Source organism: Egretta garzetta, unplaced genomic scaffold (assembly GCF_000687185.1).
Source record: "Egretta garzetta isolate BGI_Z169 unplaced genomic scaffold, ASM68718v1 scaffold289, whole genome shotgun sequence".
In the NCBI taxonomy this organism is placed as follows: domain Eukaryota; kingdom Metazoa; phylum Chordata; class Aves; order Pelecaniformes; family Ardeidae; genus Egretta; species Egretta garzetta.
In genome coordinates, this window is record NW_009260801.1 from 1,270,505 (window position 1) to 1,295,574 (window position 25,070).

The 25,070-nt window shown below is 37.4% G+C and overlaps 1 protein-coding gene across 1 annotated transcript in view; it reads left to right on the top strand.

Annotated features, from left to right (window-relative positions):
* Positions 1-25,070, top strand: part of ROBO2 (roundabout guidance receptor 2) — a 922,222-nt gene that overhangs the window by 809,558 nt on the left and 87,594 nt on the right. Inside the window, exons 8-11 of the mRNA XM_035902212.1 lie at positions 9,501-9,625; positions 14,249-14,420; positions 20,669-20,874; positions 24,897-24,978. Of these exons, the coding sequence (XP_035758105.1) occupies positions 9,501-9,625; positions 14,249-14,420; positions 20,669-20,874; positions 24,897-24,978 (585 nt within the window). The remainder of the gene's footprint in view (positions 1-9,500; positions 9,626-14,248; positions 14,421-20,668; positions 20,875-24,896; positions 24,979-25,070) is intronic.

Below are 25,070 nucleotides of genomic sequence, written 5' to 3' on the forward strand. Positions count from 1 at the left end.
TTTTTCCCCCCCCCCCCCCCCCAACTTTTCCCTTCCTTTTTCTAAAAGGAGAAATCACTTACTCTTCCTTCAAGAGGAGCGTGGAAATCAATACATTAATCCATTCACTTTTCCCATTACCTTCTTTGCTCAGTTGCTGCTAGCCATATTACAGTTTGGATATGATCTTTCTATTATTCAACAGCAAAATGACTGTATGCCCCATTCCCTGAATGCTAGCATTGTCAATCAGCATAAATAGTCTTTTTTCTTCCTCACTCCTTTTCCTCTCTTCACTTTACAGTGGCCCAAATTGAGCAGAATATCTCCTCTCAGCCTTTTTTATTCTCAAGGGTAACCAAACCAGGAACTTGTCATCTTTCTCACTATAGATGTAGCCTATTAGCCTATCTAGGCTCTTTACTCTTCTCATTATCTCCTTAGCTCTTCTCTTCAGCATGTGAATTCATGTTTTTTTGAAGGAGATAACCAGATTACACTCATTATTTTGATGAAATCTTAACTATATCAGCAAGGGGTATGCTTTTCTTTCTTAAACACATTACCAGCAAACCCTCCTGCTATCTCCCAGGACAAAAGGAATCATGGCAGATTACAAGTCTTTTTGTTGGAATAATTTGTTTTGTTTGCTAAACTCATAGAAGGTATAGTAGCACCAGCCATCCCCTAATGGTACAGTTTACATTAGCAAGTGGGCTAAAGCGTTAAGATTTTAGGAAAGCACATATTTTCTATCTGATCTGAGCAAAAGGTGCATCCTGAATCTCAGACGCTTGAAAAAAAAAAAAAAAAAGCATTTTATAGAGTAGAGAAAATCATGAGTAACATCACTTATTGGGCAGACAGAATCAGTGCTATCTCTCTTTATCAAAACTAAGTGAAGGGCTTTCTAGAAGGGATTTTCCAGGAGCATCTGTAAGGCACAGGAGCTGCTTAAAAGATATGATTGGACAAGATACATTAAGAGAGATGTATGATTAAAGAATAGCAGGCTACAGTCTAATGTTGAGATGCAATTCAGACCAGATACTTAAACTTAATGTTTAAATGTACTGTAAAACAAAGAGGAAGAGGGGGTCAGGAAAGATGCTGCTGCTGAACTCAGAGCACTGGAAATGGGGGTAGGTGGGGGACAGAAAGTAGGTGCCTTTCTTTTCTGCTTTGTAGGAGACAGAGTTGGATTTTTTTATAATTATTCTCACAGATTTGTTTTATTGTCATAAGTCCTAGGTAAGAAGGAAGAACGAATCCTTGACAGTAGTATTTTTTTGTGCTTCAACTTTTGTTATAAACACGATAAATGCAGATTTGGCAGTTATGTTATTTGAAATTGGCAAGAGAACTTGGAATATAAACCACACCTGCTTTTTCATTATTGTTTATCTCACATCTCTTTTTGCCACCATGCAGATTTATCCCACTTCTTTCTTCTAGGTCATCCAGGGATAAAAGAGAGATTTCACATGTCAAAATGTATAGGACAGTTTGCTTTTTTTATTTATTGATTCTCTAGACTTCTTTCACCTCTTGCAAAGAAAGAAAAAAATACTTACGCTTCCACGCTTTTGGAGATTATCTGCTTCAGTGTTTCAGAACAACTGAAGGATAAAAATGTTGTTACATGTGAAATTCAGAACCTGAATTTAAATTGAAGATTAGAACAATTAGTCCAGGTATGAAGGAAGGTTTAGCATTCTCAAATGATTGAAGTCTGATCTTTTCACACCGTTGTGTTTTTACATGGCTCATCTGAAAACAGCAAACAAAACAAAACAAAAGGAATTTCTCTCTTGCCATGAGCATGAAGGACACTTGTACCAGAACTGGTCCTGGTAACAATCTTGCTGAGACCTCACTTCCCCCTGCTTTCTACCACTGCCCCTTTGTAGCCTGATTCCTCTCCCCCAGTGCTTCCTTTCATTCAACCTGCTGAAAGTTCTCCCCTCTTGCCCCCTGTGCTTCTAATTTTGTGTATTTGATCTGTTGGTGCAGGACATATGAGATTTAATTTTGAAGCAGTGTTAATATTAGAGATGTTATCTGAGCTATGGATTATAAATACTCCCCTAGGTTATGGGAAGCTGCTTTTCAGAAGAATCCAGACCAAATACCTGCTTTGCCCCCTCCACATGTTGTCATTTTAAAATGATATCAAGGGTCTAGTGAAGGGGTTTCATGAATCACTTGTTACCCCCACAACATACCCATTCCTCATCTTTATTGACAGAACCGTCCTATGAAGAAGAACTCATAGAAGAAAGAGAACACTCTAAATGAACAAGGAAGAGAACATAGTTAAAGAAAAAAAAAAGTCCACAAATGAGATCTAGCACTTTTTTCAAAGTCCACCTGTGCTCATACAGACTAGGGAATAGTTATAGATTCCTATGCTAGCATGATACTCATGGGAGGGAGAAAAAGGAAACTCATTTCCCAGGCAACTCAATCGTAACTAGCACGCTAAAAAGTTAATTCCTTCCTGGTCTGTGAACACACCTAATCATTGGAGCGTACCATAAGATTGAGAAGTCTTTTCACTTTAAAGAAAATGACCATCCTAAACTTCCATTAGTTTATTCCTGATAAGAAATATCTGAATTAGTATTAGGCCTAAGTTGTCATCCTCTCAGGCTTCTGTAATGGCTCCTACATCAGAGGCTATGACCTTGATTTATCATTAGTCATAGCTAATACTGCACTAAGAACTTTGTGTCCTAAGAACCACACATCCCTTTTGATATCCATTAAGAAGATCTGAACTTCTGAGGAAAGAACTGCTGACTCAGCCCAGGTTTCTGGTGTTTGAGACTGGAAATATTTCCTGTTTTCCCCTATTTACTCCATCAGCAATAGTAACCTTGCAAGCTATCTAGACTTTCATATCTACACTTTTTGGCAGCTCATGCCATGTGAAGGGCAAATGTTACTACAGAAAGTTATAGAAGTAGGGTCTTACAGTTTTCTTTTACATTTGTATCACAAAAGCATCTAAAAGTACAATGTCTACCAGACCTTCTAGACAAATTTAACCAATGGCGCACAAAGGTAGGGGATCATTATTTTCTTTCAGGAATTCTTGTAGTGCCTTCAACTGTTCTCTAAGCCAGTATCTGGAGCCAGCAAAGCAATTCTACAAATAAGTAGTCCTACTCCATAGATGATGTCAAGGGTTATTTCCCTGCTCAAAATATGTAATACTTCAGCTAGAGCTCTGGGAGCTTCTGCTACCATCTTTGTAAATATCTTAGAGGCAAGTCTTGATCTGTATTTGGTAAGACTGGAACTGAGTTTGATCTCTTAAAGTATCAACAGGTGTCGAAGATCAGCTGAAGTGGCCACATGAATATTGTCACTGTGGTAAGGGTTTGAGATGAGCATTTAGTTACTCAGCTTCAAGTCTTTGAGGGCTTTGCAAAACAAGATATTGATGTTTATGGGGTTCCAGAAGTCAGAAGACCGTTTGGGGAAGACACCATTATCTTATCACCCTAACTGACTCTCTTACTTCTAGGCAGAGCTACTGAGTATTGTACCAGATGTAACTTTGATTGTTCAAAGGATTATCATGAAATTAATTTATTGCTGCAAATGTACAGTGCTGAAAAAGACTGAGATGGGAATATTAGGTTGATCTGCTGCCTTTTTTCTACTGTATGCAGAGCTGAGTCTTAAAGAATCTTGGTGCTTTACCAGCCAGTGTGTTTCTGCTTGTTCCTTCAAAGCTTTTTCCCCTATCAGTGAGCATTATCTGAATTTGCTTAGAACATTTACAAGTCAGCATCTCCCCCTTGCCCCCTTTGAACCAGTTACAGATATGTTTATGGATAATAAACAATTCAATTTTAAAATGAAGGACTCCTCTTTATCACTTCAGCTTGCCTAAGTAATCTTCACGATGAATTTCATTTGCAGTTCATTATCAACTGAAATTAGTTGCAATTAAAGGTTGTCAAATCTGTAATTTAAGCCCTTTAATATTTGTTGCTGTCACTCTTTTCCTGTAATGTATTATTTTTTCGATGGGTCTGATCCAAAGACCACATAAGCCAATAGGAGAATTTCTACTAACTTCAATGAGCTTTGAATAAAACCTCATATGCCATGGTATGTAAAGACATTTTATCTAAGTACATGCAGTTAAAAGATTACTAAAGTTTTCATTATCTGAAAATTGTTTGGATTATGTAAAATGAGTTTGGTCTCATAGTGGCAGCCTTAGGTAATTGGGGATGTTTAGAAAAAACCCAAACAACAACAACAGAAATCCCACTGATATTAGTTGCTGTGGTTACAATTATATTTTTGCTTGCAGTAGCAATAGTGGACTAAAACTTGCTACAATATCTACTTTTAATTAAAATCACAGCAATATAATGTACACACCCCAGGGCGCTTGGGCTGAGGGAGGTGCTGTGAGCAAGTCATGATAATAAAATTCCCTTATGAACATTGAATTCAATATGAACTACAAATCACAAGATCAGCTTGGAAAACTGTGTCACTGGAAGAAAATGTTGCTAGTACTTGTTATGAGATCAGTGTAGTTTTTTCTATGAACTCACACTTCCTTGTGGTAATTTTCCCCTTCCCTTTTGAGTCTTCTGCCATGTTTCTTAACAGGTGACCAGAGTTCACCTAGGAGGGATGAACTCTGTCTCAGTCAAGCTCCTCTACATCAGCAGCTTTATCAGCTCCTGGTGACGCAGCGTAACCTTTAGTTACTACTGGGAGAGAAATGAATCCATCTCATCAGATTAGAGATCGTTCTAACTATTAAGATTGGAGAAGAGTTGAGAAATCCCTTTGAAATAATTTGCAGTATTTGTGTCTTCTTTTTTTTTTTTCCTAAAGCTCTTTAACAGGAGCAGAGGCTACCTTCATATACATTTATAATAGAATAAAAGATCCATTCAGTCATGCATAAAATGACATCTAGAAATAGTGCAACAGAATGCACTCTTCCCATTTTGAACAACATAACTAATGCTCACTACTGCTCATGCTTTTCTATCTCCATTTTAATTCTTGCAGTAGAATACTGTTTTGTGCTGTAAAAACAGTTCTGAACATGATGTGATTAACCTTAGGGTCCCCCCATCCCCTCATCTCAAAGCCCCCTCGTACATGGCCTATGCTTTCTATTCATGTTCAACCATCTGATTTCCATATCATCCCGCTCAGCCTCACAAGCGACTATTAGCATAACAGAGCTTTAGTGTGACATTGATTGAAGCCAGCGCTTGCTGAATGCAATATCAAAGCATAATTTGCCAGAAATCAAATCTAATTTACTGTGTATTATTTAAATTTCTCGAAAAAAAGGAAAAGAAGTTTCAATAGAAGTATACTATGTCTGTAGTCTTAATTGTTCTTTTTTCATATTTTTCTCTGGTCCCCTGGAATCCAAGCAATATATTTCCTTTTAGAGCCATTGTCTTTGACTTTCAAATGTCAATTAAGCAAGAGTTTTTCCAGTCTGTTTATTCCAATCCAGTTAATGTTACATCTGAAACAGTAAAGGGTAATAGTTTGATAGGCACAATACTCAGTTTGCCGCTTCATAACAGTTTTTTTTCAACAGATTCTTCTAATGACCCTAATGTTTAGCTTGAATTAAGCATTAAAGCACCACATAACTTTAACAGCTGAAGCATATCAAGCCTGCTGTTATTTCTCTAACTGTACCTTTTCAGGCTGTTTTGAAAATTCACCTACTTTGAGAGAAGCAATAGTGGCTTGAATTAGGTTTTGCCCAATGTTCCACTGAAGCTGGGGTTTGAAGAAGTCATGATCTCAGTCAACCTTTCTGCAAAATACGAGTAATAATATTTATCTATCTTTATAAACAGCATCTATACATGAAGATAATGAGCTCTATTTTTAGGAAAATTGAAGAGCCCAAGTGTTTTTTCTGTCAAAGAAGCCTTGTCTCTGAGCAGGGTCGTGTTGCATTCTCTGGGCATAATGGCAGTCTTACTGCTTTGGTAGTTATACTTGATCAAGAATTACTCCTGCAATTATTAACTATTACTTTCAGTCCATTTGCATTATTCAACTGGAAACTGATAGATAAAATTAATATGGTGAAAGCGTTGTTTAAATGCTGTAAACAAGGTCATTTTTATCAGAGGCTGTCTATAAACAGAACTATAGCTGAGTATGACAACAAACTGGAACAAAATGGCGGTTTCCTTCATTATAGAACCCCATCTTTGAATAAATTCAAAAAAACATACACAAGGTTTTATTTTTCCAAAATTACATTTTTCATGTTCTTTAAAATTGTATTAAAAAGTTTGGCTGAAGTAATTGGGTTTGTGCTCCAATTAACATAGTGACCAACAAAGTCAGCTCCTTGTGAGATGAAGAGATTATATTTAGATAAAAGCTCTGATTCATTTATGTATTTTTATAGTGAATTTCTAGTAATTATGGCTGCAGAAAAAAGCTAGAAAAGATGTCCTTGCATAGCCATGCATCATTGTTTACTGGAGTCTTTAGAAAGTCTAAACTAGTAGCTATAAGGCCACAGATCTTCTGTTCACCTAGTATGGCAAATGCTAGAGAGGACCTGGTGTGTGACAGGGAGAGAAGAGAACAGGGTCAATCCACATCATTTGGATTATCTGAGCTACAGCCTTAACTCCTGCTTCTTTTCCTTCTCTCTTTTTGCAAAAAAGGATCAGTTTTCTGCTCTTAAGAAAGTGAGAGATGTTCAAAGTTAGGGGTAGGTCAAAACCTAGAAACTACGTAGAAATTAGGATGTTTATCTCCCATTGTTCCTTGACTACCAAATTACTCAATTTGGTCCTTGGAAAGTCTGCTACAGCAATAAGTTGAATGCTGTTGCATCTCCTCAGAGCTTTGACTTATGGTATAGCCTCGTGTCTGAGAGAATGTTAGAGATGAACCCTTAAACTTACCTACCTTGCATTTATTTACTTGTGTGATTTGAAAGATAGGATCATGGAAATGCCATGCCCTTCTTCCTTCTGTTGAGCTGTCTCAGACCACCATTTGCATAATATACCCCCAGTGCACCAAGCACGCCTATGAAGTGATCTTAGGAATTGATCAAGCTTAGCTATGATCTATGGGTTGGTCTCCTGCCACCAGGTGTTTAGCATCATGATAGAAAGACTATGGTCTTGAGGACACCCATAATGCAGCGTAGACATAGGATTCATGCATGGTTCCTGTCAAATGCAGATATAACACCTGAAGAGGTTGGAGGTTTTGTGTTCTCCCTTCTGCCTGAGATTGCTATTGATTCTGTATTAATATCCTTGGCAACGAACTACTATAACTGGGCAGCAAACACTGAACTAATTCAGTGACCTCTATAAAGTGGGCGGTCAGAACTGTAGAGATACCTTGGTGTAAGGTATGCCTATAGGAATGGGGGTTTCTAATTCACAACTTAAAGGTCTTTCTTTCTTTCCATTCCCATATGATTGAATGAACACACACAGGTGCTGATTACCACATGCTTTCTGACATCTGTAGGGATTGCATACAGATATGCTAGGTAAAAAAATGTGAGGAAAAAACAAGTAACTTGCTGTAGTCCAGCACTTTAGGAATAGTACAGGATGAGTTTGGATCCTAGAGCATGTGTAGCAACTACTGTGCTCTTATAGAAACCTCAAAACATATGGGTATAAAAGGGCAGAAGCAGGGTATCTAGCCCTTCGTCCCTGCCCTTTCAGAAGACTGACACCTGCTGAGGCCTGGGGAAGAGGTAGACACTTCTCTCTCCAGAGAGGCCAAAACCTGTGTTTAGGAGTGTGAGGCAGAAGGAAGACTCCTCGTGTTGTCCTCACCCTCTGCCTTCTAAATTGATGGTGATTTATGTTTATTAAATGCTCTACAGTTCTTTTTTTAAGAATGCATTAAACCAGCGCTATTCAACTAGTACTCTTTAGACTCCTGCTGATCTGTAAAGCCTTGGGAAGTACCTCATGAGATAACTGTAAAGTGTATTTCAAAAAAATCAGATCTGCATACATTTCTATGCAGTTAGCAGATTTGTGTCTGAGCTGTCAGCAGGTGTAATCGGAAGCTGGGTCTTGATTGCTCTTCGTGCCTAATTAAATAGTTTGTAATTATAATGGTGAAAATATGGTTTTCTAAAACACTTAAATTCTGTTTACCTAAAAGCTTAGTGTTCCTAAACCATCCCTCTCCACAACCACCAAACCAATAGTGGAATAGAAGAAAATTAATGTGTGTGTGTTATTATTATTTTGTCCCCTTCTTCAGCCTGCTCCAAAAGTTAGCTAGTCTTTTGATGAGAACATTTGGAGACACCACTTACATTTTTAAGATATGTCAAATCATACAAATCTAATTCCAGTGAATTCCAATGTTGAACCAAGACGGGAAGTTTTGCATGTCATGCATAGAAAAGCCATTTGCTTTATAACATCATGCTCAACATAGTTGCTGATATCAAATTTTTTCTCTCAAATCCTCCAACACTTCTCCACTTTCCTTCTGCGCATTAACACCTTTTCTCTCCCTTCTTATTCCCACTAAACATTGACTCTCCATTCTCCACCAATATCCCCAGACAGGTAAAATGACACCTCTCTTTTAGAAATTGTTCACTTCTGACTGTGCTTCCTGGTCCCCTATGTCTGAACACTGTTAATGCCATCTACTTGAAAACATAGCCAGTCCTGGTTCTTCTTTCTTGTTTAACTCCTCTTTCTCCTTTATTCTGTTCCTTGTCTCTTCCTGATCTCTTGGAATATCTATTCCTTCTTAGTCACCACTCACTGCTGGCCACCAACTCTTTAATTCAACTCTTGCTTCTTTCTCCTCTTTATACAAGCTGAATTCTGCATATCCCAAGTTTGTGTTGTTTTAGCAACCATTCTTTTTACAGCAAGTCCTCCTTCCCACTCCATTCTTAACCACAGTACCCCTAACAGAAGTGAGGGAGCTCTTGAACTTCTGTCCTTCTGCTGTCATCCAGACCTTCCTCTCCTTTCTCAATAATTTTTAAAAGTCTAGGGGGGCAGACTGGAAAAGGCAGTCTGTATATCCTAATTCATATGTTGCAATACATCATGATAGCTCCAGCACAACAAACAGCTCTGTGAAGCGTAGAGGGTATGAGACTGCTGATATCTGCCCAGAAAAAAAGGTAGAATACATCCACAGCCGACATCACAAATACCTGACTGCTGCTCCTTAGCATTTATTGTCATCAGAATTTACTCTAGCATGTATGGTTGTAATGTTTCTTTCCTTTTTTTTTTTTTTTTTGTTTTGTTTTAACAACTGGGGATATCACATACTGATATTGCTGCTCTTTTTGTTGCTGTTGTTGTTTTTGTTTATATCTTAGTTCTGTCCATACAAATTAATGTTTCTGGTGTTATGTCCTCTGGCATAAAACAAGTCTCCATAATGTTGTCTCTTCCCTTCAATAGTCCTCATCTCCTACTTGCAAAATATCCTAAATTTACATCATGTTTTTTCTTACATTGTAGCTCCCCCACAGTTTGTGGTGAGACCACGAGACCAGATTGTAGCCCAGGGTCGAACAGTGACTTTTCCTTGTGAAACTAAAGGAAATCCCCAACCAGCTGTTTTCTGGCAAAAAGAAGGAAGCCAGGTAAGTTATAAGAACCCTGTAAGTCTTTCAAGCCTTTCTAAATAGTTATATTATTAAATTTTTAGAAATATTATTTATATTACCTTTCACAGATTCTTTAATCTTTTGCAGGAGTTTGTCTTTTAATCTATCACTATCCTCTACTGACATTTTTGTTGCCATTTTTTTTAAATATTAATATTTTGAAGAGCTCAAAGGCCATTTAAGTTGGTGAAACTTGTGTTAGGTGCTCTATAAATGTGTAGAAAGCAACAGTATATACCTTAAAGGCTTTTCATTCTGAAGCCCCCAAGAAACAGGTGGGTGAGAAAAACCTAGTAGATAAAAAAGGTATGACTCAATTTTTAACTAATCAGAGTCAGTAATTACAGTTCACAACCTGTCTAGACATGATCAAGTAGATACATATCTAGCAAGCTGATTTGCATTGGCATATTCTCATAGTGCATACAGATACAGGTTTTGAACACGCAGATGCTTTCTTCAGTAAAATTGTCTCGGGAAATTTCTGAATCTGATTTTTGAAATATTTTCCTGATCCTTACTGTTTGGTTTTTTTTTGAAAGCAAAATTTCTGATGTAGCAGTCAATGTTGCCATCAGCCAATACTAACTTCTATAGCTTAATATTTGAATGTCATGCCATAACATTTTTTTACTGCTGTTACTGTGTTGGCACTATGTTACAGCAGAAGTCAGCCCTTCTCACTTTCACTGTGCAGTTCTTGTTAGTATGTTAAATTTGAACACTGTAAACTATGTGCCTTATTCGCTTTTGCACCTGAGAAGAGATTAAAGGGGTCAAATGAACGCCCAAGGACAGTGTCTTCTGCGGCTCCCTAATGAAGCCTGTCATGGCTACATCTGTTTATGAATCTATACTATGTACCCTTCCCCATTGACTTAATTAATCTTTTCAGAGCCCTGTGCTATTTTTTGCCTTTCCCATACAGTGATATGTGAGTTAACTTGGGTATCCACACTGTGCTGTGCAGTGCAGGTGTGCCTTATGTCTCATCTGGAGTCATTGTGGGTGCCACCTCAATTAAAAAGTGAAATAAGAACTGAACCACAGATCTCCTACTCTGCCTCACCTGCTTCTGCTTCACCTTCTTGCAAGGTCAGATAACTGGTCCAGAATGAGAGGACCAAGGCTGACAGCACTTTGTGCTCTGTTGCATTTGTGGCTTACAAAAGTACAACACTATTACTTTATGCGTGTAAGCTTGTGTGAGTGTAAGCTTTGTCTTCAGTGTATTTCTTTCAGTGTATTATCTGGACAACTTTAGATCTAACCTCCATGGATCACATCCTGGAAAAGCATAGTATTGTGAATCTCACTAAGGTGAAAATTGTTCCAAGGGGAAAGGAGGATAGCATATTGAAATTAAAGTAGGAAGTACTGATGTGCTAGCAAACATTTGAAAACCCTTCCTTGTAGAGCATTTTAATAACATGGTAATGTTTATGTAAAGTGAGCTTATAGTGTCACACTTGAATCTAATAAAGTGGACATCCATCATGCTGTAATAAAGACAAGAGCTTCTAATTAAAGTAGGACATCATTTGCAGGATTAAAGTCATTTAGCGTAATTGAAAAGTGTTAATACTCTATTTTATCCTCTTCCATTGGTATCACTTCAAGGGTAAAAACATTTTAAGGTGAAAATGCATCTTGTGTCTTTAATTGAATGTTATTACCTACTGATTGTACCATGTTGAAGCTGTTTAATTACAAACCTGGAAAATTAATTACCATATTGAGAACTAGATCCCTGAGGGTTAGAATGGTCTTTTTTGGCAAATAAATGCAACATAAAAATTGATACCTACATGGTTTATAATCAAACCTTGAAACATAGCTCAATGTGATTCACTACACCCTCATGTTAATCTTAATTGAGCATCAGTGAAGCAACACAGGGTAGTGTTACTGTCTCAACGTACAACTTTCCAGATTTTGCAATGAGATGCCATAGAATAGGTGAGTTTCCACATACTGTATATCATCATACAAATCTGAAGGACAGTATTTTGGCAAAATTAGGCATTGTCCACTGAACGTACATGACTTTTCACCTTTGCGTGCCTGGCTATAAGTTCTTGGTTGGATTTACAACACTTGCTTCTGCTTTTACTCAAGGAACTGTTTGCAGCACTGCTGTTAGTGTTCAGAGTAATGTTACGTAGTCATGTTAGCCCACTCCAGTAATTGTAGGGCATTTTTCATCATGAATCCATTTCTCAATCCTGTGTTTCTGAGCACAACCAGCTGGAAAGGAGGGGAACTGTTCCCTCCTGAGTAATTTTTTGTGCCAACTTGTGCATAAACAGCTGGTCCTTTGTACTCGGTAGCCTTTTCCCCAGGGCCTAACAGCCGTCCGCCAGTGAAATGCACCAGGGCAGGGAGTGTGTAACCTTTAGACTCTCTAGATTAAATTCTTCCTTGAGATAAATTCAATGATATTACATCAGGGATGTCTCTGGTCCCCCTGTTTGCAACCCAGCATGCCACCATTGTGCCTAGATGAGCAATCCGACAGCTAATTAAAACCAGTGAAACTGTAAAAAACATTTTAAAAGGGGTTGTACTGTCATTTAGGACAAAGTTTAATTCATAGTTATCTGATTTTTGAAGGGAGGAGTCATGAGACTGATGAGCTCTTCCTGAAGTGTGGAATATTTGCTGGGGTGTGGTACCTCTCAAGAACAGATAAGCCCATGCTGAAGATAAAAAGAAGGGTAGCCTCCCCTTTCTAATGCAGTGATGAAGAGGATTCTGGATCTTTTTCCTCTAGAGAATTAGGAGCTTGATCCTTGCACTGTCTTTTACATTATGTTACTTTTTACACTTTGCTTAACGAGTGGTAAATGGAGTCAAGCTCAGCCATATCAAAATTCTCTGCTTTCTCATAAAATTTCATGGAGTTTCCGTAGTACCTTCATTCAGTAGGTGTCTATGCCAGGGAGAGGTTATTCTGAAAGTTTCAAGGCAATTCGGAAAACAGGGCAATTTTTCTAGACCCACTTAGCCCTGTAGCCTGAAATAGTTTCAGAATTTTCAAACTTTTTTCTTATTATATCTGATGCTTACTGGGTGCATATTGATTTTTGAGGAAAAATTTGCTGTGAAAAATTTCTTGAACATTGACACTGAAAGAGGTTAAGGGGAAAGACTCACCCTAGGGTGAAAAGTAGCCTAGTAGGTTAAGGATACTCGGAGTGCCCAATCTTATTTAAAGCATGTATCTCTCCTTTTATTGCCAAAATCAGAGAGGTGAAGGTGTGAGTTTCACTTCAAAGCAGAGTTTTTTTTAAAATCCAAGTTTGTTGCTAGTCAGTTCCAAATAATTTTTTGTAAACCATTAAGGTCTACTGCAGAAGAAGCAGATCTACAAGAAATTAATTTAATACCCTGCTCTATACTTTTAGATTTTCTTTTTAGCCCAAATAGACAAGGTTACAAGTTAGTAGGGAGTCATCATTAGAAAGCACAGCAGAGCTATACAAAGCTGCAGTAATGACTAAAAGCTTATCACAGCATGGTGACAGTGTGTTGGGGTATTTCTGAAGCAAACAATTGTATTTTTGAGAGAAGCTTGTTGACCTGACGTAAAAGCCAGACTGGAATTACTGTTGTTTAATTATTGTTTAATCTATTCCGCTTTCTGTCTCATTGGGCAATGCTGCTGACCTTTCTGTTCACATTGCCTCCCTTTTCCTATTCTTTTTTAGTCACATCAAGAGCTGTGCCAGACAGTATAACTTTTTCATTGAAAACACAGCCATCACCACTAAAAGCTTTTCTGTCCTTTTCTGTGTTATTGATTCATTCAGTCCTTCATCATATGCAATGACTGCTACATCCATAACAGTTATTCTTATTGACATCTCTCTTTTCTCCAATCCAGCTCAAAGGCAAAAGCTAATCTCCCTGTTTTGTGCTAACTGATGTTTTATCCTTCATGAGATTATTTTTTCTCTCTGATGATTTCCACATCAGATATATACCCTTTCTCTTCACCCTCAAGGCTCCATGCTGCTTTTCGCCTTTGGTATATCTCCATTCTAATTTCCTTTTACTACTTCATTGAGATCTTATGCTCTGACAGCTTCTACTTTATGACCTGTTTGTATCTTCCTCCCGGCCTTCCTTCTGTGCCCTGCTCTTTCTGCTTTGCCCAGACCATATTCACAGCCAAACAATAGTGCTATGCTCCCTCAAGTCTCCAAAATTCAATTCTTTCTGCTAGTTTTCTAATGTTTACTGTGGTATTGTGTTTTGGTCTGACAGCCAACTAAGTATATTACTACAATTAAAGTCAGAATGAAGATGAATGTGTCACAAATACCAATCACTCAAGTGCGACTGTTGGAAAATTTCTCCTCGCCTGGACCCCCAGCCAGAACACACCACTGTATGCTGTCAAAGGGCTGTTTCTAATTTAAACTGCAAGTTGCCCAAGGCAGGGAAAGCTAGCTCTATGTGTTCATAAAGTCGTAACCACACTTACTTTTTCTTCTAGTTTATATATAGTACTTTTAAGGAAAAGTCATTGTCTCTCTAGCTGAGGGAAAAGTGCTTTTGCGTTTTGAACTGATGTGAGATGAATTGTCTTTACAGAATCTACTCTTCCCAAACCAGCCTCTCCAACCCAACAGCAGGTATTCAGTGTCACCAACCGGAGACCTCACTATTACCAACATTCAGCGGTCTGATGCAGGCTACTACATTTGTCAAGCACTGACGGTTGCTGGAAGCATTTTAGCAAAGGCTCAGCTGGAGGTTACTGATGGTGAGCTATAGAAATTCCTATTGTTCTTTCCTGTCAAAAGTATTTTAAAAGTAGTGTAAATAAAGGCATGTAAAATCACGTAAGTCATACTAGTAAACAGACAAGTTTCTACAGAAAATGCAACTGAGTCTCTGTGCAATCCTCTGTGGCATCAAAAAGGCATCGAAGTCTAGTTTGCCTTTTGCTTGCTTTCTGGAGGTTCCTTAATAATGCAAACAAGATACAAACCAGCTTAGAATAGGGTTGGTGAGAAAGCAAGCTTCTCAGTTCACTAGAGCTAAGATAGGACTGCAAAAAATATTGTGAAGAATGAATAGGTTTGTGATTAAAGCAGTGAACTAGGGTGCAGAAAAATCAGGCTCAATTCCCACCTCAGTCCCAGTCTTCAGTGTTATCTTAGGCACCTAGTTTGGGGATGGGTCCTTAGCTCAAATCAACACAGTTGCCTTGAACTTACTGGAGTACTGTTGGTTTAGAACAGCTCCAACATGTAGCCCTTTAGTACCTGTGGCAATAAGGCACAGAGATATTTCCTTACCTCAGAGCTGTGTTTCTCAGTATGAAGAATTTCTCAGTATGGTTAGATGTGAAAAGAGACACGTAAATACATAGGTAGGGTTTTCAGGAAAGGAAAAGCACTGCATGATCTGTCTTGATGCTTACCATTTCAAAATTTGGGGTTTGAAAGTTATCCTGCCTTGAAGTTTCCCTTACTCCATCCACAAACATGGATCCTTTTCATATGTCAGGAATCCTGTTGATATCCCTCTTCATCCCATTGTGGATAGAAGGCAGTTTGTATCCTTTAATGTTAGTGAAGAAAACAAGAGGATTCATCTTATACTAGGAGATCGTTGCATTCCCCGGCATCATTATTCCTTATCTTAACTGACTCATTAAATATCTCCTGACAGACTTTGATGAATTTTTGCCATTAAAACTGTTGTTATATGCAGAGGTCTACTTTTACTGTTCCCTTAGAGACCTGCCTGCACCATGAAAGTTTGAAAAGATGTCTAATTCTGAATAATCTGGCTTTTCACAAGAGCATATTCATCACAAGTGACAGGTAGAGAGGTTCAGGCTCATGTTATAGAGGTTTGAGCATTAATTTGATGCCTTTTCTTTGTTTTCCAAAAGCTGTCTATATTTTTATGACAAGGGGAGATAATTTCTGCCTTATCCTTGCATCTTTACAAGCACATTGCTTTTCTGTAAAGTAGTTTCTGGAGACTAAAGGCTAACCTTTGCTCTGCAGCCTCTTTAAGTCCTTTCTCTCATGGTCTATGACAAAATGATGCATTTTCATTCAATTCAAATTTAAATGTAGATTAAAAGGTCATTTAAAATTAATGGAAAGGCAGTATTTTTTAATATCTGTCCATAGCGCTGCCTGATTCAGTGCTATGACTGTGATTGGAATAAATAGAACACACAAACATTGGCTAAGAGGACATTGAGCTGTTAATGGTTGCACCTGCTGATGCTGTACAGATTTACTGCAACAGGGGCCAAGAGGATCAAATCGGGTTCAAGGATATTAGTGATGAGAAATTCTTCCTTTTGACAGACAAGGCCTGTGTCCATCTTTTTCTATTTCTTGTGGGGGGAAAAAATAATAAATCCTAATAACCTCTTTGGAATTTTCATTAGTTTATTTAACAAGTCAACAGAAAGCTCACAAAGGTGTCCCTGCTAAAATGCAAACTCAACTACAATTAATTCTGTTTGAAGGCGGTGTGCATTCCACATTGCTAGAGAAAGCATTAGCTGGTGGCTCTGCTGCTCAAGGAATGCAAGGCCTGCGTTCTTCAGATGCTTTCCAGAACCCACTGTCAGCATGATCATTATGAAATAGTACAAGGTTGCTTTATAGAAATACCATTTCATCCTTGAGTCAAAGGGCAGGTGAGGTCAGGAGAAAAGTGCCAGAACAATATTGTGGAACTGAGATTATATAAATAAATGTACCATTAGATCACAGATATTTTTTTAATTGCTTTCAGTAAGGAAGTTAACCATAAATGTCTAAATAATCTTTTTTGGCTGATGCTGAGCAGAAGTTATGGAAGCTAATGATTTTTATCAGTAGGGAAATCTAATGTAATGGTTTTAAAAATATAATAAAAGATAAACACTGTGCATGCTAGCTATATACTTAAGCATTAGTGTTCTAATTTTTGGCTGGTGATTTCAGTTTTATTTCATAGCCCAGAATTTTTCTGTTTGGTTAATGATTTAATAATAGTGGCGAGCCATCTTTTTCATTTTGAACACATTTTTGTTTGATCCAGAGTAATTTAGATCCAATTGAAGTTCCAATACAGAATGAAAACATATGTCATGTGCAGAAAAACAAGTGCTTAATTATACCATATATAGCAGTGTTTCAGTTGTTACATTTTTGCACTTACAAGTCTTTACTGGAAATATTTTTAACTCAAGTGTTCACATGAGAAGAGATTACTAGCTGTGATGAAATGTGCTGAGTGATAATTTTGCTGATTATGGACTGTGCTAAGAGCCTTCAGTGTATTTGAAATTCAAATCTTGTATTTTCTTGAAAGGCTATCATATAATCCACTGTCTAACACACATCTGGAAAAGCAAAATCATTTTAAAAATTGAGACAATCTTAGCAATCCTTTCAAACTCAAGAAGTGAATGTGCAGCTCACAGTCTTAAAATGACAGATCATGCAAATAAACCAAATGCTTCCATCTAACTATGTCTGTGCTCAAGTTAAAAAGAATAGTTTACAATTAGTAATTTATTCCATAAATTTATCCATCATGCACTGAGTATTTTGGAGAAGATCTCAGTTTCTGCTAATCCAGTAATTATTTATATTTATTAATAAAAATTTCAACCACTGCATGCTCAAGTGCAGGATCAGCCTACCAGTGCTAGGTTACCCAGCAGCTGCTGTTTAGGATGAGTATTGGAATGGAGGAACAAGCTTAACCTCCCCAGTGGATGGCAACATAAGAATGAAATATTTTAGGATATTCAATTAATTAAAAAAATCACATTTCAGGGCTTTTGAATGAGAGTAAAAAGCTGGACCTGTATGGAGAATTCAGAACAGATGTCAAAAAAAAGAGAGGAGGAGTTAGCAGCATACCTCAACAGCTCCCGCTCCACTGATTTGGAATAGACACTTAAGGCATTTTTCCCCAACTCTTCTGTAATTTTTTGGCTATAGATCTATTGAATATTCTGGGATATCTCTCTCTCAAATCCTCCTGGAAGAATTTAGTATCACTCACAGTTTACTCATCCGCAAATCTGGCACCCGTGACTCCTGTCCGTGATCAACTGTACATTACATGTTCTATAGCAAGTGTGACAGTTTCAAACAGAGACTCAGAACAACTTCACAACCTCCTGTGAAGCTCTGCCACAAAAAAGACAGAGGAAGGGTTGGCTTCTGCTTTTCCACCTCTCAGGAGAGCACCCTGCCCTATCATACTAGTATTCATTGTGATAATTTCATGATATTTTCCCCAGTAATTCACCAGGAAAACTTTTGAAATGTTGATTTTGGAAGTGCCAAAGTAAAGACTTCATTTTGCCACTCTCTGATTTTAATTTCCTATTGTAATTTGACCAAATTCCCCTCAAATTTAAACATGGTTTCTGTTGATCCAAATTGCATCGGTAGTGAATAAACTGTCCATTAACAAATATAATTTGTTCTTTTCTGATAATTTGCTCAAAATCTAAGCTGCATTTTATCACAAAAGGCATCTGATAATTTTTCAGTTACCAGAACATGTGAATATATGGTTGCTGACAAGTAGTTTCAAACCCATTTTTTAAATGAAATTAATTTTGAAATCAACTTCTCTTTTAATATGCAAATATATTTTAGCCACACCAAATGATTTTTTAGAATGGACATAAAAACTTCCTGCTAGGAGAAAACAACGTGAAAATTAAATAAAAAATTAAAATGTTGTAAAAGAAACTAACAAAGCCTCCAGCCTTTTTGTAGATATTTTTCATTATCTCTCTGTGTTTCAGAACGTTTATGATATAACTTTCTAAACCTCTAACAGGGTTTTAAATCCTTGTACAGGAGACCTGTGTGGTAGGAATATGAGCACATATACACTTTGTGGAGAAGATTTACAAGTCATAGTTGCGAAGACAATACAGCCGTTCACAGATCAGTGGAAACCCTAAGTGTTCATTTAACCTTTAGCCTTAGTGTCATGGAAACCTGTAGTGGTCTTTCACCCATAACACCCTTGAAAATGAAGATTCCTTCTGGCCAGGAGACTTTCAATTACACTATTGATCAGAGCTATTTAAAGGATTATGAGCTCCTCATTTGGGCTGTAAAAAAACTAATTACATGCCAAAGAACAATATCTGTAATGCAGTTGGTTTTGAAAATACCTACATTGCTACACATAGGAAAGGCAATTAGATGCAGCAAATAACTGCAATGGAATAGTTAGTAACTTAAGTAATTATTTTTCCTTAATTTTTAGCTACCTAGAGAATTGAGATTTGCTGGTTTACGTTAAATCTAAATGAAAATTTACACGAATAAGTTTTCATTTGAATATACTGGCGCTGCAAGTATGCTGATATTAGATATGAGCTAAGATCAATTTTTATTTCACCAAATGGCTGAACTGTGTAGTCATAAGGAACCTTAATGACATAAAAAAAATCCTGTCAGGGTGAAAATGCATACATTTTCTCTTTTCTTGTGATATAGTGTTTCCTGTCCTATCTCTGTGTTCAGTGGGTGATATTTCAGAATTTCCAAAATAGTTTTCACATTCTGGTGTTAATAAATAATCTGTATTGGCTTTCTGTTTTCAGTTTCATTTTCAGTAAATGTGATGAACCCACAATTTGAGAAACAATTATTTTAGCTGTAAAATGTACTACTAACATCTCCCTAATATTTTTTTATTTATTAAATACCATAATGAAAGCTCTTTGGTTCTGTTGAAGGTTCCAGAGATGTGCATCTCAAACAGCTCAAATACAACAGAAACCATATTGCTTCATAATAATTTATTTTCACTTCATTGTTAGAGTCAGGTATTGTGTATGGACTGTAATGAAACAGATTCTCAGCTAGAATAAATGATTCAAACTCAACTGACATCAGTAGAGGCAGGCTGACTTACACTGGTTTAGGACCTAATCCTGCTTGTTACAATATTTAATACCAATCATATAATTGTTCAGTTGCTCAAAGATTTAAAACAGTAGCAGTGTGGCAGGTAAATATATAAAAATGAATTCTTGATTCTGTTATGCTGATTTTATGGAGGAGTCATAGCCTTGTTTTTATTCAAGTGTTTCACATTCATTTTGTATAAACGCATTCTTTAGAGTTATATTTTGCTGCTTAACAGATGGCTCAGAGAAAATAGGTTCAACAGCAGAATTATTTATGAAAAATCGGTCTTTCAAGAAGAGCTAACATGAGCATTTTACCTTAACTTCAGCATGTCACACAGGTCATGGAATGAGGTTCACTGGTTACAGAATCCTTTAAGCAGAATTTCAATCATGCACATGTAAATTATTAGGGGAAAAAAACCAGTAGAGTACATGGCTTTAAAAGGTGATGGAATTATTTGATAATAAGCTGTTAAATGGCTTGACTGAGTTTGAATTTTTCTCCACTGGAAAGTGTGGTACAGTCATTTAGACCACTCAGATTATAAAACTGTTTTGTATTATTGTTAGGTATTCTTGCTGATGAAAACTTGGAAGCTGAGTGTGAATGGGGGATGTGGTTGGTACTCACTCTAGAATAGCTATGGTGTTTCACTTTGAACTTTAACAGATTTTCTCTTTTAGGCCCTAAATCAGGTGAGCAATTAAGCACATTTGGATGCAACATTAAATGTGCTTTAGGTGCTTTCCTAAATTGGAAGAAATAAGAGATGTACCTCAGTTCTTTTCTGGATCAAGGTCTTAATTTTAATCCTGTCTTAATCAAATGATTAATGGGTCTGATGATCTTTGCTAACACAAGTTTATATATCTAGATGTTTTCTTGCAGCGGTGAAATAAAATTCTTCCAAAAATGCTTTTCAAATATACCATTGAATTGTTAACATGTATCTGTGGGTCTTCCAAAAATAATGTTTCTAGCCTTTTAGAGGCTAACTTAAACCAGGCTGTTAAAGTTAGTACTGTGTCAAGGAAAGGGCTAACTGCAGAAGAGGATCGTTAAAGGTGTGAATGCCAATGCCTGTGTCACTGTTTAGTCTTGACAGATAGGCCTCCACCCATCATCCTCCAGGGGCCGGTCAATCAGACACTGGCAGTGGATGGGACAGCTTTGCTGAAGTGCAAGGCAACCGGCGACCCCCTTCCTGTCATCAGCTGGTTAAAAGAAGGATTCACCTTCCTGGGCAGAGACCCTCGAACATCCATACAGGATCAGGGGACGCTTCAGATTAAAACTCTGCGGGTGAGTAGTGATAGCAAACAAGTGCTACAAGTGGTACATGGCTAGTCTTGAGCTGTTGGTGTGTGTCTCAAGCAGCTCTGCTGTCTTGCTGTCTGTTGTCCTCTCAATTAACTTGTCTCTTTTACTATGAAATTCTCATGAAGTCCACATTCTGTTTCATTTCTTGACTTGGTGGAGGGAAGGGGGGAGGGGGGGGGAAGAAGAGCCAAACTAGCATCAGATATTTCTATTAAAATTCCCTAAGAATAGAATTTATATTTAAAATCTTAAGTATGTTGCAATAAAACACATGAGTTGGAGATGGATAAATATGTAAAAGGACAGGCCTTCCTTATCTTTCAGCCTGTCTTACTGCAAAGCCATTGGCCTGTTTTCTCTGTTAAAACTTAGAGCAGTTCATTTTCAACACCTGATCATAATTTTCCAAGGAGCTATTGTGCTAGCAAGTGATTCTGGAGTTCATCGGGGTTTGGCCGTGCACTTTCTCCATCAATGAGTCTTGGCAGTCTTGAGCTGGCTGATTTATTCCAATGTTACGCTTGCTGGAGATGTTTCATAAGGCTGCAGATGGGAGAAGACAACTAATACTGTAACATACATGCATCATATGCAGAGGCATTTCTATTTAAAAAAAACCAAACTGTCGTATTATTTACATTTTGACACATGAGATAATACAATATCTTAAAAGTACAAATAAATCTTATAATATTCCAAATAGTATAATGTCAGATTTTGGTGATAAATATTGCATCACTAATCTTTGTTTGGGCTTTTGATTTTTTCCCTGTTCAAACATAAAACTGTGTAGTTGTTTGTGTGTATGTGGACAAGTATGTATATGGAAAAATAGTAAGGTAAATGTAATTATTTGTCAAGAACTTAAAGACAATTTCAGAAGTCATTTAATTTCATCAACAGTAATTTTTGCACTTAGCTTTCCCGTCCAAAAAAATGTCGATAAACATAGCTAACAAGGACAAGACATAAAGTGCAGTTTTGTTTTCTGATACCATCTCATCAATGTTCGTAGATGAATTGTTAACTTCCTTGGAACAAAATGGAATTTATTAAAAAATTTATGCTAGCTTTCCTTGAGTAAACAATTTATCCTTCCTCCCTGGGCTGAAGGCAGGTTTAGGCCATGAAGGTTAATGCATTTTTCCTGTTGAGCTGGATTAAAGAGTGCGCTTGAATAGTCAAGATTCCCCAGTAGTGTTAGAAAGCAGCAATTAAAGGTGGAAGCTTAGTGATTTCAAACAAACTTTCAGGCATTGATGATGGGCTTCTGTGGAGTGTCCATGAGGCAGAAGCTCCTGGGATACCTGTCTGCATGCAGCTATGCAAACAATGAAATTGGTTCTGAATCGTGCCAGCGCATTAATCTCGCTGTTAGAGGCACAAGGTCTGTAAACGAAAGGAAAAAAAATTGCTTGCAAGGGAAGAAGAAAACAGTGTTAGCAGTGAGTGTGGTTTTGAAAGACATGAAGCTTTTATTGATCCTTAAGTGGCTCATTCACTGGTAACCAATTTTCCTTAAAGGCTCAGAAGGATGTTTTTTATAAACCCTTCAATTGCAGCACTGTTTGACTCAGACTTAAGAGCAAAAAATGCAACCGTAAAACCAGATTTCTCCTGTACCTTGCAATTTTTATGAATTAAATATGACTTTAAATGTGGAATGTTCAACTTTTCTCTCAGGTCTACCTGGGCAAGGGCTAGCAACACTTCCTAAGCAAAAAAATGGCCACAGAACATGTCCACCTACACACCCAAGTTCAAAACAAATTCATAATTATCACCCACATGTCCTCAGCCTACTCCTCTCCTCACAAATAATAATCACTATTGCAATCATAAAAGATTTCAAGAAATGAGTAAAGATGGGCCACTTCTATTTAAACCTCTGCTACATAACTCTTTCTGTGTGTAGATCAAGTTAGAGTCTGCAGAAGTCACACTGAACCATGGGCCACAGTCGTAAACGTGAATCTAGAGATTTTTCTAATGAGCCAATCTTCTCGGTTGTCCTGAGGAAGACAAATAAAAAATCACATGTCACTCAGTACCCTTTCAGACAGGTGAACACTGACAGAAAACTCCCTTCTGCTCCACACAAGTGTACCACACCAGATTTAGACACCTGCATTAACTAAGGAGAAAACTGTTCATTCTACTGAATAGCAATGGTTTTCCATTCACCTCCCCTAATGTTTTTTCCATAGCACAAAAAAAGCATAAATAATTGAATTATCAATACAGTATGTCTGTATCTAATCCATCCACAGTCTGGAAGTTAGATAATTCACCATAACTTGCAAGAAGCAGCATATCTCCAGCTTGCTTTATATGTTGAGTTTGCCTTCTGCAAGTTACTCTGTTGTGTGTACCTCATACTTCATTGAGCATGCCATACACCATCTGTCACGGTAGTACACAAATGAAGTTGAGAACCATAGCCTTGTGAAATATTCTCCATTATCACATAATGAAGAAATATATATTTAATAAAAGCTCAGAAGAAGCAAAATAAAGCACTACTTCAGAATGCAATAAGGTGCTCTCCTCTGGAAAATCTGTCTCCTTTCAAGAGTCTTTCTCATTTCACTAGCAGTACCTCTATATTTTGAGTATTTGAGGCACTGTCAGAGGGGCTTAATTATTGCTTGTATTCCACAACAAAAGCACCTCCTAAAATGCAAGTCATGCTCATTCAGACTATTGAACTGGCATTAACAGTTTGCTTCCTGCCCCTAAGAATGGTATACTGCAGTCCCAGTGTATCTGAAGAAAATATCAACAAAATTCAAACATGACAATTCAAGAATCAATTAAATTATATATCAACAAGTAATCTAATGAGCATCTCACTTATTTGCCTTGACATTCTTCTTGAAGGGTGAGATATAAGCACTTTTGCTATAGTGCCAATCTGCATTTAGCAGAGCCCATTACAATTCCTTAAAGTCCAATAAAGCTTCTTGGATGCAGTCCTATTTCCGTCAAGTCATCTGATGGTGGATATAATTCTTCTCTTTTATCACTAGAGTCAGCACTCTCCCTCTTCTGCTTCCATCTCCAAATTACCGTGCTGTATTCATAGTGGTAGGAGGGCTCCTCTGTCTATTTTGTGCTTTGTAAAGTTACTGCTTTCCACCCATCTCTGTAGTCTTCACTAGTTCCTGTCTCAGAAATCTTGACTTTAAATTTAAGTAAGGAATAGCAAAACACTTGGCAAATTTTCCAGTAGAACAATTTATACAGCAATGAGATTAATATTGACAACATAATTCAAAATGGTTTCCCCAAATAAATTTGAAATATATGAACTGACAAGGAAATCACAACAGTTTTATACAAATGCATTTTTTTTTTAGCTACCAAAATATGCCTTGCAAGCCTGAAATAGAATCCCATGTCAAACAGAAGAAAAGTAAGTGTGGTGTAGGATCTGATTTATCTTTGCCAATTGAAAATGGCTTGGAGGACTGTCTGTGTAGAGAGAACCACTGTTAAGTCTCAGCAACAGTATTTGTATGTGTGGTGGCCTGTATAGAAATGACTTCATCTGTCGTAAGAGTCTAAGATGTTGTAACGTCCTCCCTGGCACTGGAAACTGTATCTCTGGGTCATCATGGAATAACAAACTGTGAGATTTTATCCTCAAAGTTAATTGTTGTTACATTGTCACCCGACTTCACCTGCATTTGTTGTAGTGAATACAAAGATTGACACTGTCTAAAACATCCATTCTGTAGCACTTACACGCTGTACTGCTACCATTAACAATATGAAAATTAGAATTAGAACAATATTAGAAGGAAGTAATCGTATTATAGTTCTCTAAAAGTAAGCCACCATTAAATGATTGTTTGAAAATGTTTGGTGCCCTGTAGTCTGATGTAAAATGTAGGCTAAGTCCTTCTTACCAAGAAACATTTAAAAAAAGAAAATTAGAATAAACTCTGTCAACTGATTCTAAAAGGTTGTTAAAACTGCCCTTAACTGTTGTTCATGTCTAGCTGTCTGATACTGGGACTTACACTTGCGTTGCTACAAGTTCCAGTGGGGAGACGTCATGGAGTGCTGTGCTGGAGGTGACAGGTAAGCAATGTCCAGGGGCTGTTTTTCAGTTGGCACAAAATGAAAGTGTAGGCTATATTAGAGCAGCCTGATTCAAATAATCCGCTCTAGAA